General features: G+C 42.6%; 1 protein-coding gene across 2 annotated transcripts in view; it reads right to left on the reverse strand.

Moving 5' to 3' along the window:
- Nucleotides 1-7,475: 7,475 nt before the first annotated feature.
- ADAMTS12 (ADAM metallopeptidase with thrombospondin type 1 motif 12) overlaps nucleotides 7,476-16,663 on the reverse strand; it is a 328,935-nt gene continuing 319,747 nt past the window's right edge. For both annotated transcript variants that reach the window (XM_043514501.1, XM_038403775.2), the window contains 2 exons: nucleotides 15,180-15,333; nucleotides 7,476-13,199 (listed from right to left, as the gene is read on the reverse strand). In XM_043514501.1, the coding sequence (XP_043370436.1) occupies nucleotides 12,985-13,199; nucleotides 15,180-15,333 (369 nt within the window). In that variant the 3' untranslated portion in view covers nucleotides 7,476-12,984. The remainder of the gene's footprint in view (nucleotides 13,200-15,179; nucleotides 15,334-16,663) is intronic.

The raw sequence follows: 16,663 nt of genomic DNA on the forward strand, positions 1-16,663 counted from the left end.
ACTACCTGAAAGGGGGTTCCAAAGAGGATGGATCTAGACTGTTCTCAGTGGTAGCAAATGACAGAACGAGGAGTAATGGTCTCAAGTTTCAGTGGGGGAGGTGTAGGTTGGATATTAGGAAAAACTTTTTCACTAGGAGGGTGGTGAAATACTGGAACACGTTACCTAGGGAGGTGGTGGAATCTCCTTCCTTAGAAGTTTTTAAGGTCAGTCTTGACAAAGCCCTGGCTGGGATGATTTAGTTGGGGATTGGTCCTGCTTTGAGCAGGGGGTTGGACTAGATGACCTCCTGAAGTCCCTTCCAACCCTGATATTTTATGATTCTATGAAAGACATTGGGAAATTAGAGAGGATACAGAAAGAGACTCAACAAATGGTAAGATAAGCTCTGACCAGCATTTTATGCTGACCATCTGCACAAATAGAGAAGGTCACAATTAAGTTACAATTTGGGCATGAAAGATAAAATGTAAAGAACTTGGGTGGGAAGGAGGACACATAGATGGCAGTGCATAATTAGCTACATTTTTGTTATTTAGGAATGTGGGATAATGCGATAGGTTTAGTAAATTTGAAGGAGGGAGCTAGTTTATCTATATACTGTAAATGAAAAACAATGCTCTTCGGGAACCATTTCTGGAATGCAGTTCAACAACAAGCTGCTGGAACTCTGACCCCTCTGCAGGACCGTGACGTGCAGAGGCATCGCTGGGAACCCCCAGACGAATGAGTCCTGACTGGCCATCGGGTGAAATTTGTCTGTATATTGGGAGTAGCGTGCATAAGAGATTTGCTTGGTATTCTGTATTCTGTGTGTGTTGCTAATAAACAGATGTTTAGAGCACAACTGCGTAAGGCTCTTTCACTGGGAAAAGGTTCTGCAGACCTGTAGAGCCCTGAGGGAAAGGGTGAGTAATTAAATTGACCAGGTTTCTTCTGAGCCGTGTGAGCAAGGATAAGTGCTTTACACCCTAAGCCCTCAGAAGGGAAACGGTGCAGATGCCTAAATTGATTGGGTCATGCCTTGAGCCCTCGGTAGGGTTTTGGCGGGGTGCCCTAAATTGACAAGGTCACGCCTTGAGCCCTCAGCAGGGTATAGGCAGTGTCCCCTAAATTGAGAGGGTAACACCTGCGTCCCACAGATAATTTCTGTCGCATAACACATTGTGAAAATTTCTCAAAAGGCATTGTGCCAAAAGGCTGCACATGGTAAAGTGTGATAGCTACCCCGGTGCACCGCACTTTACATGGTCACAAGCACTCCTGGTGAGTAGATGCAATGCTGATACAAGCAGCCAAGTATGCACACATCTAACTGATAAACAAACTTTGGTAGCTGTATGCTGATATAACTTTGCATCAATCATAGTTTGTAGTGTAGACATGGCCTTAGTCTACATGCTGAGATATGACTGCAACTCAAGGATCCTCCCTAGCTGCTTTTAACTTTGATAGAACATAAAGTTAAAAGGGAATCCAGGAACAGGTGACTGCATCCCTATAATCACCCCCAATAAAACTTTGCTTACTTTGATTTAGAAACAGCTACATCTAACAACATATAATGATAATACTGAGCCAATAATAATAATAATTGAAATCTTGACAAACTTTCCCTTTGATCACCCCTTTCAAATAGGATCTGAAGATGACCTAGCTTCTTTAACATGTTCCCTACTTCCATGGGCCTGTCTGCTCACAGCACATCTGGAATTTCAATCAGGTAAGAAAAAATTTGCATGTCATAATTTATTTTTTGATGTGTTGAAGTTAGCAATCACTAACCATGTCTCACCAGGGAACCTTTTATTTCAGCCATATTCAGCAAGCAGTATGCTCTCTGAAATTCTTGAGCCAGAGATGTGGTTGTTGCTCTTTCATTCTTTATATGAGAAATCAATTTTCTCTTGCATCTCTCAACCTGCCAAAGCATCAGGTAGGACAAAGACCCCAAATTGGGGGTGTGGGGAAAAATATCACAAAAAGCTTTACTGAAATGCGATTATTTTCTGTACACATAATAATACCTAGCTTTCAAAAGGGGAACAAAGAGGAACCAGGAAATTATAGACAAGTCATCCTAACTCAGATACCTGGAAATACACTGGAACAAATTATTAAACAGTCAATTTGTAAGCACTTAGCGGATAATAGGGTTATAAGGACTATCTAGCATGAATTGGTCAAGAACAAATCATGCCAAATCAACCTAATTTCCTTCTTTGACAGGGTTACTGGGGGAGAAGCAGTAGACATGATATATCTTGATTTTAGGAATGCTTTTTCACAGTCCCACACGATAGTCTCATAAGCAAACTAGGGCAATGTCATCTAGATTAAATTACTATAAGGAAGGTACACAACTGGTTTTAAAGACCTTACTCAAAGAGCAATTTTTACTGTTTTGTTGTCAAACTGGGATCCCACAGGGGTCAGTCCTTGGTTTGGTACTAGTCAAATATTTTCAATATGACTTGGATAATGGATTGGAGAGTATGCTTATAAAATTTGGGGATCACCCCAAACTGGGAGGAGTTGCAAATACTATAGAGGGCAGGATTAGAATTCAAAACTACCTTGATAAATTGGAAAACTGATCTGAAAGTAACAGCACAAAATTCAATGAAATTCAAAGTATTTCACTTAGGGAGGAAAAATCAAATGCACAACTATAAAATGGGGGCAGAGGGGAACTGTCTAGATGGTAGTACTGCTGAAAAGGATCGGGGAGGGGGTTATAGTGGATCACAAATTGAAATATGAATCAACAATGTGATGAAGTTGCAAAAAAGACTAATATTCTGGGATGTATTAACAAGACTGTCATATGTAAGAAATGGGAAGTAATTCCTGCTGTACTCAGCAGTAGTAAGGCCTCAGCTGGAGAACTGTGTCCAGTTCTGGGTGCAACACATTAAGAATGATCTGAATAAATTGGAGAGTCCAGAGGATAAGAGGTTTAGAAAACCTAACCTTTACATTTAAATTTAAAGGTTAAAAAATGGGGCATGGTTAGCCTTGAGAAAAGAAGACTGAGGAAGGATCTGATAATAACCTTCAAATATGTTAAAGGCTGTTATAAGAGCAGTGTGATCAGTTGTTTGCCATGTTCACTGAAGATAGGATGAGAAATAATGGGCTTAATCTGCAGCAAAGGAGATTTAGGTTAGATATTAGGAAAAACTTTCTAACTATAAGGATAATTAAACACTAGCAGAGGCTTCCAAGGGAGGTTGTGGAATCCCCATCACTGGAGCTTTTTAAGAACAGATTAGACAAACACCTGTCAGGCATGGTCTAGGTTTTCTTGGTCCTGCTTCAGTGAAGGGGGCTGGACTAGAAGAACACACACTTCCAGCACTATGTTTCCATGAGTCTACAAATAATGTCTATAAATTCCAAGTTTCTATTTATCCACTTTATTTATATATTTTTGTATTTATATTGTATTTATATGGCATCAACTGTACGTTGGTGCCAATTTCTAGTAATGAGTAATTTGCACTAATGAGAGTGAGCTACACTACTACAAACTCTGTATAGTACAGGGGCTGATTTGGGGCTAAAAAAGGAAGGCTATTGGAGGGGTATGCTGACCTCTGAATAACGATGCTTTGCAAAAAAGCACTTATTCACACCTAGCAATTACCACTATGTCACAGGTTCTTTCTGGATCAACCAAATCAACTCACATCTCAGTTTCCTATGACCAACTGGCCCATTCTTCAGGTACATCTGCTGCATTTCAGTTTTCTGTCTCCCTGCAGCTCCCATGTTTGCAAGCAGACTCTGACTACTTGACAACATTCAGCAATACCAGCAAGCTCATCATTCTTTGCATCATTGACAGCTGGTGGCGCTTTCTTGGTCACCTCCATTGAGACAAATGGGTCAGCCATAGAAGCACACAATATGCTTTTTTGGGGGTTAATTAATTAGCCCAACTCCACAAAGGATCTTAGGCACTGCAACACCTAACTTTTAGGAACAACATTATCCACAAAGCTTGAGTTAGGCACCCAGACTCCCTAGATAGTGAATGGGGAAAGATAAGCGCTGTAGAATGTGATCCACAAAAGCCAGCAAACTAGGTGGGGAGCTAGGTAAGGAGATGGTGATGCTGATGAGAGGGGTGTTTCATAAACCCCACTCCTCTCATGGAGACATATTTACCTAAGTTTAAGAGTAGACCAGGCCTTAGGCATCTAGCTACGCTGCACAGGAATGGAAAAAATCCACACCTCTGAGTGTCAAACTTTATCCCTGGTGTAGACACAGCTAGTCAATGGGGGAGGTGGAGTTCCTACAATGATGGAAAACCCAGGGGAATGCCCTAGCCATTGGGCTAGAATTGGGTGATTTTTTTTCAGCTAACAGTAAATGTGCTGGAAAATACATTTTGGGGGGCACTGAAACTGTTAGAGAATTTGAATTGTTTCAGCTGAAAAAAAATGAACAAAATTCAGAAATGTTGTACTTGTCCATTTAGAAAGAATCAAACATTTCAGTTTTAAATATAGGCAGTGTTGTTACAGCTGTGTCAGTCCCAAGTTATTAGTGGGACAAGGTGAGTGAGGTAATATCTTTTATTGGACCAACTTCTGTTGGTGAGAGAGACAAGCTTTCAAGTTTACACATAAGAAAAGCTCTTGTGTAAGCTTGAAAGCTTGCCTTCCTCACCAACAGAAGTTGGTCCAATAAAAGATATTACCTCACCCACCTTGTCTCTTGATTTTAAATGACATTTTCTAAATGAAATGTCAAAGTTAAACGATTGATATCAATGGCATTTAAGTGCCTAAATACCTCTAAAAATCTGGCCCTATCTGACTTCACCAAAATCAATGGGAAGTCTGGGGCAGTGCAGGAAATTTAACACAGGTCTCCTTATTCCCAGACTAGTTCCCTAACCATTTAGTGAGCCTTCATTCACTGTGAGCAGATCCAAGTGATAATGCTTAGTGGGTGATGGAGCTCCTGGCAGGGGCCCCACCAACCTCATTCCCAGAAGCCTCTCACAAAAATTGTGGAAGTGGTAAATAATGAAGAGGATAGGTCACTGATACAGAGTGATATAGATCACTTAGTAAGCAAAGCAAACAACATGTATTTTAATATAGCCAAATGTAAATGTATTCATCTAGGACAGGAGTGGGCAAACTAAGGCCCGTGGGCCAGATCCAGCCCATCAGGACTTTGGATTCAGCCCACAAGATTGCCAACCCCTGCCCTGTGCCCCTCCTCTGCCCCAACTCCTTGCCCTAAGATGCTTCTTACACACCACACCCCCTCCCACACCCGCACTCCCTCCCACACCCCACCCTTGCCCTGAGCCCCTTCTTGCACTCCACTCCCCTCCCATATCCTGCACTCCCTCCCGCACCCCAACTCCCTGCCCCAGCCCTACATTCATGGCCCTGCATGAAATTTTCCCACCTAGATGTGGCCCTCAGGCCAAAAAGTTTGCCCATCCCTGATCTGGGAACAAAGAATGCAGGCCATACTTACGGGGTGGAGTATTCTATCCTGGGAAGCAGTGCTACTGAAAAAGATTGGGGAGGGGGGTCATGGTGGATAATCAGCTGAACAAAAACTCCTAGTACAATGCTGTAGCCAAAAGACTAATGCATTCCAGGGATGTAAAACAGGGGAATCTTGAGCAGGAGTAGAGAGGTTATGTTACTTTGGCATTGGTGAGACCACTGCTGGAATACTGTGTCTAGTTCTGCTGTCCGTAATTGAAAAAGGAGTTGATAAATTGGAGAGCGTTCAGAGGAGAGGCACAGGAATGATTATAGATTGGAAAATAATGCCTTATAATGAGCTCAATCTGTTTAATTTAACAACAAGAGGATTAAGGGCTGACTTGATTACAGTTTCTACATACCTACACTGGGAACAAAAATTTGATAATGGGCTCTTCAGTCTAGTAGACACAGGTGTAACAAGCTCCAGTGGCTGGAAATTGAAGCTAGACAAATTCACACTGGAAATAAGATGTAAATTTTTTTTAACAGTGGAGGCATTAACCCATTGAAACAAGTTGCCAAAATTTGTGGTGAATTCTCCACCACTGGCAATTTTAAATCAAGATTGGATGTTTTTTCTAAAAGATCTGCTCTAGTTCAAACAGGTATTAATTCAGGGAAGTCCTATGGACTGTCTTATACAGTAGGTCAAACTAGACAATCACAATGGTCCCTTCTGGCCTTGGGATCTATGAATCTCAGCCCAGGAGGGGTCATGGCTCTGGGAGAATGGGCTTTAAATTGGATTTGGCCAAAAGATTCTTGCTGAGACATAGGCTAGTCAAATGCAGGAACAGATCCAGGAGGAAAGGATAGTTAATGAGGGTTTATATCACCTTTAGGTTTCCTTGCAGTGATACAGATACAATTACAACAGCTAGCTAGCTATTTACGAAGTAAACACATATAAATAACATTAGTCAGATTTTGTTAATGACTCTTATTTGTTTATTATTTCTGTAACTGTGATTGGTGTCAGTGACATTCTCAGCAATAGCAGCTATTTATTGATCACTCCCAGCAGGGTTTCTAGTCTCGTCACATACAATCAGCACAGGAAATGCAGTTTAGCATGGAAATACCCAAGAAAGGTAGGAGACTTTAAAAACTTAAAAGACTTTATTAAAAATAAATGTGATTCATTTCAAATTCTGCACGCCAAGAACAAAATGTGGATCCTGAGCCTGGATTGCCAGGTGCGAGTGCACTCAGAAATCCTTACCTTTGTCCCTCTCACTGATGACTTGCCTAATCCTCCTCCCACTGATGTCATTGAGAGTTCTGCAATCAATTTCAATGGAAGGAAGAATGGCCCATAACTTTGCTCCACTGAGGAGGTCTTCCCCCTCAGAGGAGAAGAGCCTGCCTAGTAGCTAGAGACTATGGAAATGACATTGAGACCTCTATATCTTGTCAAGTTTGAAATGCTGCTGAAATGAGTGAGAGAGAGAGAGAAAAGGAATAAAATCAGAGGTGAACAAAGGGAGACCAGTTTGTGGACATGTTTCTGCAGAAATGGAGGAGCAGCTAATCTGGGCAGGAATAAGTTGTACCGGGGAGTACAGTCTTTAGTTGGGGCATTGAAATTGGATTTAGGAGATCTGTATGTAATTCATAACTCAGTCACAGACCATGGGCAGGTCATTTGTTCTTCCTCTCCCTCAGTTCCCCACTTGTGAAATGGGGATAAAATACTTTCCTATCTCACAGGGGTGTGGTGAAGTTAAATTCACCCGTGTTTGTGAGGTGCTCAGTGGGAAGGACCATATAAATAGACAGGCTTACTACGATAGCTGTTTTAGTGGGAGACCTCTCAGGGAACTGATTTAGCTTGATAATGCAAGTGCCAGCTACGGCTGCTTAAATCAGCACAGAGTTAACAATATAGTAGATTTTTTTTTTTAAAAAAGGTCAGGGATGCCCAGAGTATTGAATGGATGTGTTTTTATTGTACTTTGTATAAATCTAAAATAATACACTTAACAGGGATGCATTCAGTCAATGCCAAGGAGTTGAGTAGCATTTAGCTTGTTGTGAAATTCCAAGATATAGTCCGTTAATATGGAAATTGCTAAATCAAGACGGAAAGAGAAAAGAAAGATGAGAAACAGCGAATATCACTTTTTATTTTGTATTCAGTACAGTGTTTTATTTCAATTAAAGTTTTTTTCAGAGCTTTTCCCTACTTTTTCTTTTTAATGAGCTACTCCGTTATATTGCAACAGGGGACTCTGAAATATATCAGGTAAGAGGATTCTGCTATAGCAAATCCACAATTAGAGGAGAACTCCAGTCTGGTATTTTTCTTAACATTTTTTTCCTGATTGTTCCTGTTCGTGATTACTCTTTTATTGGGACCATATAAAATATCAGACACATCACACATAAGTAATGCCATTTACTATGAAGCTACAAAAATAAATTGTTATAGGTTGTTTCTTAAACACTTTACATGCTAGAACAGCCCGTGCAGGTGCAGCGTGAAAGAACTCATGCAGAGAAAGATGAAAAGTACTGAAGTGTCTCAGAATAATATGGTGGGCTTGCGTAACATGCGTCTAGAGTGAATGGTTAGTTAGTTCACTTGTGAGACTAGCAACCATCAGATTTATAGTCACAAAACCATCTTTCCTTAAAAGATTAATTTTTTAAAAATGGAAACTTGTTAAACTGATTGAGGGACTCTATTCCAAATGCAGTCAGCGTATGGCAGATAGTAAGGTGAGGAGCGTGGTATAAGCACCTAGATAGAATAAACTACTAGCACAACTGTATTATAAAGGTTCATGTTGCTGTCACAGTCTTTCCCCTGACGTAGTAAGCTTAGCACCAAGTTTGGCAGAACTCCCCTTTGGCCCCAAGGGAGTCACATCATTTGAGTAATGGACCATCACTTCTTTACCTTCCTCAATTTTAAATAAATTACAACGCCTAGAAGCAAATAATGAAGCAAGAAATTACTCCATGCTGGCTGTAATGAGTACAAGATAACCTCATTGAGTGAGTTCCCTTCCACTTATACGTACCTACTTGGTCAGTCTCCCATGTCACTGATGGGTGCCTGCTAATCCTAGTTCATTTACACTGTGCCATGTGGGCATGAAGGCTCATGTTCTCCTGAGTCTAGAGATACATCGACACTGGAGGTAATTTCCAGCTCGCTTAGATGTACATGCACTAGCCTTGATCTAGCTAGCAGGCTAAAAATAGAAGTGTAGCCATGGTGGGATAGGAGGCAGGACAGTTTAGCCGCTTGAGTAAATACCATGGTAGGACTGTACTCAGGCCGACCAGAGCCTCCCACCGTTGCTGCTACACTTCTATGGTTAGTGTGTTAGTTTGATCAAATCTAACATGCGCACACCTACCTGTGCTGGATATTATACTGCCACTCCAGTATGGATGTATCCTAGGAGAGTGTGATGGTAAAGTAAAACCCTTAATTTTCAAGCCCCAATTCTGAGAGGTGCTCTGCACCTCAAGAGCACTTGCAAGCTCCATTGAGTTAGGTGGGTCCATGTTTGGCCCTCATTACAATCTCTGCTTGAGACAATGGAGCTCTATGACCAAACCCTTTGCAGTCATGTTGCTGCTTCAGCGATGAAACACACCCTTCCTTTCATTTTATTTAATAATTTTATATCCAAACTGTGTAAAAATGGTCTGGTTTTTATTCCTTATCCGGACTATTAAACATTCAGGAGTTCAAAAAATAAAAAGCAAATATTTTGTAAGCATCTCATAATGTTTAAAAGGCAATAGAACTGGTACTGACCAGCAACATCATAGGTAAGTATAATTTTAGAGAGTGTATGTGCATATAGATTATGCATGCATGCACGTGCACACACACACAGGATACATAATTTTAGTCACCATCCAAATATTAGTACCATATTATAGTAGCACCATATCTTTTAACAGCTGATTAAAAGCAGAAATATAAAGTAGCTGTAATTGTGATTAAATTGTTGTCCCACACACATTAAGAGGTCCAAACTTGCAATGCTTCACCTGCAGAACTCCCATGAACTTCAAGTGAAGACCTGAGGCACAGATCTTGCAAATGCTGCCATGCCAGGGTACGTGGGTGGGGATGTATTCTCGAGGGACGGACCACTATGCTCACCTGCATGGCTGCAGTTGCTGGATCGTGGCCTTAATTAGTACAGTAAAGTCAGGTTTAAACATATTTCTAGTACGTTTTACAGTCACACTCCTTTAGATCTCATCTACATTACCCACTGGATCAAAGGGCAGCGATGGATCCAACAGGGGTCGATTTATCGTGTTTAGTCTAGATGTGATAAATCGACCACCGAGCACTCTCCCATCAACTCCGGTATTCCACCAGGGTGAGAGGCGGAGGCGGAGTTGACGGGAGAGCATCAGCCGTCGACTTACCGCAGTGAAGACACTGCAGTAAGTAGATCTAAGTATGTCAACTTCAGCTACATTATTCACGTAGCTAAAATTGCGTAACTTAAATTGATCCCCCCCAGTGTAGACCAGGCTTTAATCACTGCAACACATTTATGAGTGTGTATTCCCTTTCATATGGTATAAAACCAAGAAGACAGTATATAGTACATCCTCAGAACAATTAGGAAGCTGCAGGGTATGGCTAAGATTTTCAAATGTTAGGCATAGTATACTCCACATTAATAGGTATTATGTGCATGGTATTAACAAAATATATATGTGATATTTACAAGTGTTGGGAAGTTATGTTAATACAATTATCTTCCCACAATTCTGTTCACCCATGTCACGCATCCCCCAACACGTTGCAAAGCTGAAGTCAGCTTTGGCATTAGAAAATAAAAACTTGTCAAAGCAAAGGGGCATGAATACTTTGCACTCAGTCAGTGGTTCTCAAACTATGGGTCAGGACCCCAAAGTGGGTTGCAACCTCATTTTAATGGGGTCACCAGGGCTGCATTAGACTTGCTGGGGCCCAGGGCTGGAGCCCCATCACCTGGGGCTGAAGCCCGAGTCCTACCATGTGGGGCTGAAGCCAAAGCCTGAGGGCTTCAGCCAGGTGTCAGGGCTCACATTAGAGGTCCCTGCCCCCCATCCGGGGCTGAAACCCTTTGGCTTTAGCCCTCCCACCCTTCTTGGGGCAGCAGGGCTTGAGCAAGCTTAGGCTTCGGTCCCCCCTTCTGGGGTCCTATAGTAATTTTTGTGATCAGAAGGGGGTCATGGTGCATTGAAGTTGGAGAACCCCTGCACTATGTGCAGGTAGGGCGGACTTTCATGACCCATCCACATTTGGAATGTAGTATTCTAAATAAGAGCTAGGAAAGTATAGGGAGGTATCAAGAACAAAGCTGGCACAAACTAGCATGTTGAGTGAAGCACCCAACCAGAGGCCGCTCTAGTTATAGGTGAACTAGGCACTGCCTAAGACAGCATACTTGCCCCAGCCGCCCCTCCGTCATGGGCAGCTGGGCCAAATTTGAGTGGTTTTGTAACCTCATGTGCCAGGTTGCAATGCTACTCAAATTTGGCCCAGCCACCCCTCTGTCATGACAGAAGGGCAGCTGAGCCAAATCTGCCACTCTAGGCTGATGAGGAGGGGGGCAGAACACTGAAGTTTTGCCTATGGTGGTAGATTGTCTTGAGTGGCCTCTGCATCCAACTTCCATTGAATTTCAGTGGAACTCGAGCACCAAACCCCTTTCAGACCCTTTAAAATTCTCAGCCTAAATCTCTGCCTGTTTTAAAGGCCAATCCAGCTCCCACTGAGGGTCATTACACCATTGTCTTCAGTGGCAGTAGGATCAAGCCTACTATCTGATACCATACATGGGAAATGCTCCACTATTGACTAGGCTTCCTTAGCAGATATTTGATTGTTTGCTTTAGATATCCCTGTAAAATAAACTATTTAATTGGGTCCAGTAGGTGCTGAAAGCTTGGTTTTAAAAAAGGTTGAATACTGCATCATGAGAGCATAAAATATATGGTATAATTTAATCCTAAACATTTGTTCTTTAGGTCGTTCCAAGATATTTGCACCAAAAGAACCACGCTCAGAACTGTGTATTTAGGAGGTTTCCTTCAGAGAGTCAGTTGAGTGTTTAATATTTTTTTCTTTTAATAAAACATGCTGACCAAACTGAGTCTTTGAATACAAGTTCATAGCTAGCTATGACAGAACTCCACTAGTCATTTTAGGTTAATAGCCTTTTAAAGAGACAGCAATAAACTAGCAGTTTTAAGACAAACTGTGAACTCAAACAGATTTTTACAAAACAAAAACCAAAACCAAGTTTGTACAAAACCTAAGGGCCCATGGTGGGGATCTTCAGCTGTCCCTTTGGGACGTCAGCTTTACAGTCACTTTGTACCACTCTGGAAGTGCGAAGTGACTAATATAAAGAAGGAGCTGGCTCAAAACATGCTGTAGAGCTCTGTGTTATAGTGTGATGGATTTTCTAAGAAGGAGACTAGAACTCCCATTTGCTCTCTCCCCATTCCCTCCTGGCCAGGTAAGAGAAAAGTTTCTGAACCAGGAAGTAGTCGAACTCTGTTTGGAAATGGTGTCTGCACGGCAAGCAAGTTGCTGCAGGGAAGCTGATTTCAGAGCAAAATCCCCAGGAACCATTTGCAGAACAGGCTGTGAATGTCAGATGATACAGCTGAATGCAGCTCTGTATGGGACTTATGGGGGAACAACAGTGGCTGGGCAGGGAGCCAGAGCAAAGGGGCCCCAATGTGGAACACTAACTCATCACCCATCACCTAGAAATCTCTAAGTGCCTACTTACCTGACTAGACATTGGATTGGAGACAGCACCCCAGGCACTAGACCTGAACAGCCCTAACTGTCCATTGGGCTGCCCCAGGGAGCCAAACAAGAACCACGATTGCTCACTTTGAACTATAACTGGTTACGCTTCTGTACCTAGGGTATTTGCAACCTTTCCCTTTCCTGCCAGCCCTTTCCTTGGCCATGTGTCTGAGTAGTTATTGGGGTCCACTACGGCTAGCACCAATAAGGCCTAGCTGCTGAAGCGCCTACAGTGCTTGCCTCCAGGTTGCAGTATACCCAGAACACTATTGGCATCCTACGAGGTTGTGTACAGGGAATCCCCAGTAATTAAAATAGACAGGATAGAATAACTTTGCCCTTTGGAATCTGGGACTAAATAGTGCTATGTACAAGTGCCAGTTATTATTTTAATACTGTTTTGGGGGAAACAGTTTGTTCTTCCATTGTAAATAGAGAAAAACAAAAAGCACAACATTTATTTAAAGACCAAATTAATCCTGTATGCATGTCCCTAACCTGTGTTCCATACATGCATAAGAAGAACCAGGAACAGGTGTACATTGCAAATCACAATGACAAATTTGTGGCTGTCTTAAAGAGAAGGCTGGAGAAGCATATTGGGATTGATTGCCGTAAAGGATGTATTTTCCCAATTTTGATAGTTCTTTAGGTTTCCATCTATATAGAATGGATTGGACGCAATTTTCTTCTGGGTTTGGTGTAATTTTGTTCTTTAAAGTGCTGTTGATTTCCGGATGTTGTTTTGTTAGGAATTCGGGGCCTGTTACATGTGATGCAGCACTGAGTCTGCATTGATGGCACCAAACATTTGCCAATCTGCTTCAATCTCTGGCAGAAATTGATGGACAGCTTGTCCTTGTGGCACGGCAGGCCTATGGTGAAAAACATGATGAAAGTTAGTTATAGTCTGGGCGTCTAGATGAGAGTAACCTATATCCATGTCTAGATCTGTGCAAATGCATGGACAGAATAGCAGAGAAGCAGAGTAACTGAGCTCTAAGGCAGCACCTGCACCAAGGACCTGCACCCAAGAACAAGGCCCAAACCACAGTGTGCTACATCACTCTCAAAGGTACCGCATTTACAGATATGCATTGCCTCCCTGTCCCACTGCACTACCAGTGACTGCTGGTTAGCTTGGGGAGGGGACTCCTCCAGAAGCTGTAGGAACTTACTTTTCTAAGAGGCCGTGTTGACTGGGAGGAGCTGGTGGTAGCTTTCGAATAAGGCAGGAGGGAGCAGATACTCGAGTGCAGCAGTTCAGACGCCATTCTGCCCCCTCACTTTCTGTAAAGAACACACTGACCCATTCCTGTGTATCATCTTGCCATCTACCTGTGCTCTGCTCAGCATTCTCAGTCCCACACTACTTGTGGCTTCTTCAGCCTACCCATATCCGGTGTTTGATTACAATAGAACAATGTCCAGTAAGAGGCCCATGTATCAGCGTGCAGCCTCCTGACTGGAGGATCTTACCCAGAACCTTGATGCAGCTTTGGGCCCATGCAAGCAAACCCCATGACAGCTCCTCAAAGAGGAACCTCAACTTGTACCATGGTATATCTAAGCAGCTGCTGGCCAATCATGGGACCAGGCAAACTGGGTAGCAGCGCAGGGAGAAGATAAAGGAGCTCTAGGTGATATACCAAAAGACCAAGGATAAGAATTCCAAATCTGATGTTGCCCCAACCACCTGTCTGTTTTATGATGAACTGGATTATGTTCTGAGCAGTGCCCCAAGCACAGAGTTTGTGGAGAAGAGGCACCGAACAGCCAGCCCAGAGAGGGGTGGCCCCCGACTTGGGAGAGGACTGGCCCTGAATCATAGAATCTCTTCCTTGATGTGGGCCAGTAAGAGCACAGTGGGTGGAAAAGCAGCAGGGGAGGATACAGTATCTGAACTGGTTAATATTGTCCCAGCCCTCTCTGTTAGTATTATGAAAGATGTGATGAAATATTTGGGCAGGTTTTACCCTATAATCCTAGCTGCTGCTTCCATTATGAGTGGATGCTGTGCCATCACACACATCTAACTCACCCGCATCCCCTTTGCTCTCTCCCTGCAAGATTATTTAAAATGGCAGAGGAGCAGAGACCTACTTGAAGAGTGACTGTCTCACTATCAGTACTGAGGTGGGTAGTTGGGGATGACCTCCCCTTAGCTTCTGAAGGCGAATCCAGTACCAGTCTCTGACAGAAAATTCTGTTGGTGCTGTGTATGGTAGCGGTGCTGGCAGAGGGACTTTGTGTGCTATCAGAACCAAGGACTCCAATAGTGCCAAAGGAGGTGGTCGGTGCCAGGTATCTTGGTGCAGGCACATATGGTGCTGTTCCCCGTGTCGGAATGGATGATGTTGAGGTGCTTAGTACTGGCATGCTCAGTGCTGAAAACAAAGACTTCCTTGGATTTTGGTACTGTAGCGTCAGCACAGGACTCTTCTTTAAGACTGTGGGAGGAGAGAGTCTTAGGAGACACTTGCCGTCCTTGTACTGCGGCGGGAAATCAGCGTGGTCCTTGGAGCAGGACTCCTTGTGGCCCCTGTATGGATTTGTCACTGGTGTGGCTGGCAGGAGGGACTTATTTAAAGCAGTCAAAGAGCTCAGGGCACTGGTCACGTGAGACTGAACCGGTACCTGACACTTCTATGAAGGTCTGTCCAGAGTTGATGCTGCCATTGTGGATCTTTCCAAGAGGAAGCACATCAGCTTTGCCTCCCTCACCATTAAGGCATAGTTTTCAAAAGAGCTTAGCACTTGCAAATGGGGACAGATTTTCAAGAGAGCTCAGCACATTGAATGCATGTTGGGTGCTGAGCTCTTTTGAAAAATCTCACCCAAGGGTATTAACTTACCTGCACTTTTTCTGCACTCTTGCATATTGCATTTCTGAGATTCTGGAGGCTTGAACTCATGCTCACACATAGTTTGATCTTCGGCTTTGTTGTCTTCTGTATTGATGCACTTTACTGTTCTTTGCTGAATGCCCCCTCCACAGGAAGCAGTGCACTGAAAGAGATACAATTAATTTATCCCAAAGCCTTCTGAATGGGGATTGTGTAGTATGCTTTTAGCATGTTCATCGATCAGCGCAAAGCAGCTCTAATCTTTGAGTTGCTAAGCACGGGATGCATGACCGAGATCTAAAGTACTATGTACCTTTCAAGGATTGCCAAAGATTTGCCAATATTTTCTACTTGTATTATTATAAGAGCAATAAGGATATCAACTTCAGACAAAAGGAAAGCAAGGCAAAGAAAAGGTTTATATATATACTCTACATACACATTCAGATCTTTTCCACCTGTTTTTTCCCCATGAGATTGCCCACTAATAGATTTGTGAACTGCATGCCCAAAATGCCATCTTCCTGTATAACTAGATGTTAATGCTATAGTGTTGTCTGACAAATCCATGACATCATTGGACCTGCTATTACAGTCACCTTGCCTTAGTCTGAGTCTGTGTACCTATGGTAAAATGGTATGGGTTTCAAATCAAAATAAGCATCTGATACCTTGCTGTTACCTTGCTCTCTATTTATTATTAATGATCCCTTTTATGGTACTGTACAGCACTGTGGAAATTTGTGGAAACAAAGAAAATGTTTAGAGTAGACCCTCAAGAATAATAGACTGTACTTTATCTTACAGCCAGTAAAAAACAGAACAAAATCTCTAAAAGGTTGTAACAATCTGTAGAACACTAATACAAGATATAAACTAAATCAAATATATGAGGCAAATTTCAGCTCCAAACACAGAGGCATCTAAGGCTACTCCTACATTAGGAGCTAGAGTTGTGATTCCCCTGCTCACGAGCATATATACTCACACTAGCTCTAATTGAGATAATGTGAGCATAAATAGTGTAGTCACCGTTAAGGCACAGCAGAGCTGTGCTGAGTACAAACCCCTGGTGGGTATTTAATCGGCATGGCTCAGCCAAGCCTCCAGTGCTGCTACCTGTGGCTACCCTGCTATTTATACTGACACTAGCTCAATGAGAGCTAGCGTGGGTACATGTACCCAACCAGGGGAACCATGTCCCTAGCTCCTAGTAGAGATGTAGCCTAATGCAGCTAGTGAGCGTAAGGAGAAACTACACACCACTAGCTGCCTCATCAGACAAACCATGTTAATCCTTGAGCATGTTAGGCATTCTGATCAGGAGAGACTGAATGCTGTAGCAATTTGGAGTGGGCCAGTGAAATAATATTCTAGATGGTCCTTCCCTAAAAATTGGTGTTGGTTGGAAATTTTCTCTCTAAACTGTTTTTGATGGAAAATTGGGGTTTTGACAAAATGAGATTTTTTTTGGTGAAAAGGATCTGCTTTCT

The sequence above is a fragment of the Dermochelys coriacea genome, chromosome 5, assembly GCF_009764565.3.
Source record: "Dermochelys coriacea isolate rDerCor1 chromosome 5, rDerCor1.pri.v4, whole genome shotgun sequence".
Classification (NCBI taxonomy): domain Eukaryota; kingdom Metazoa; phylum Chordata; order Testudines; family Dermochelyidae; genus Dermochelys; species Dermochelys coriacea.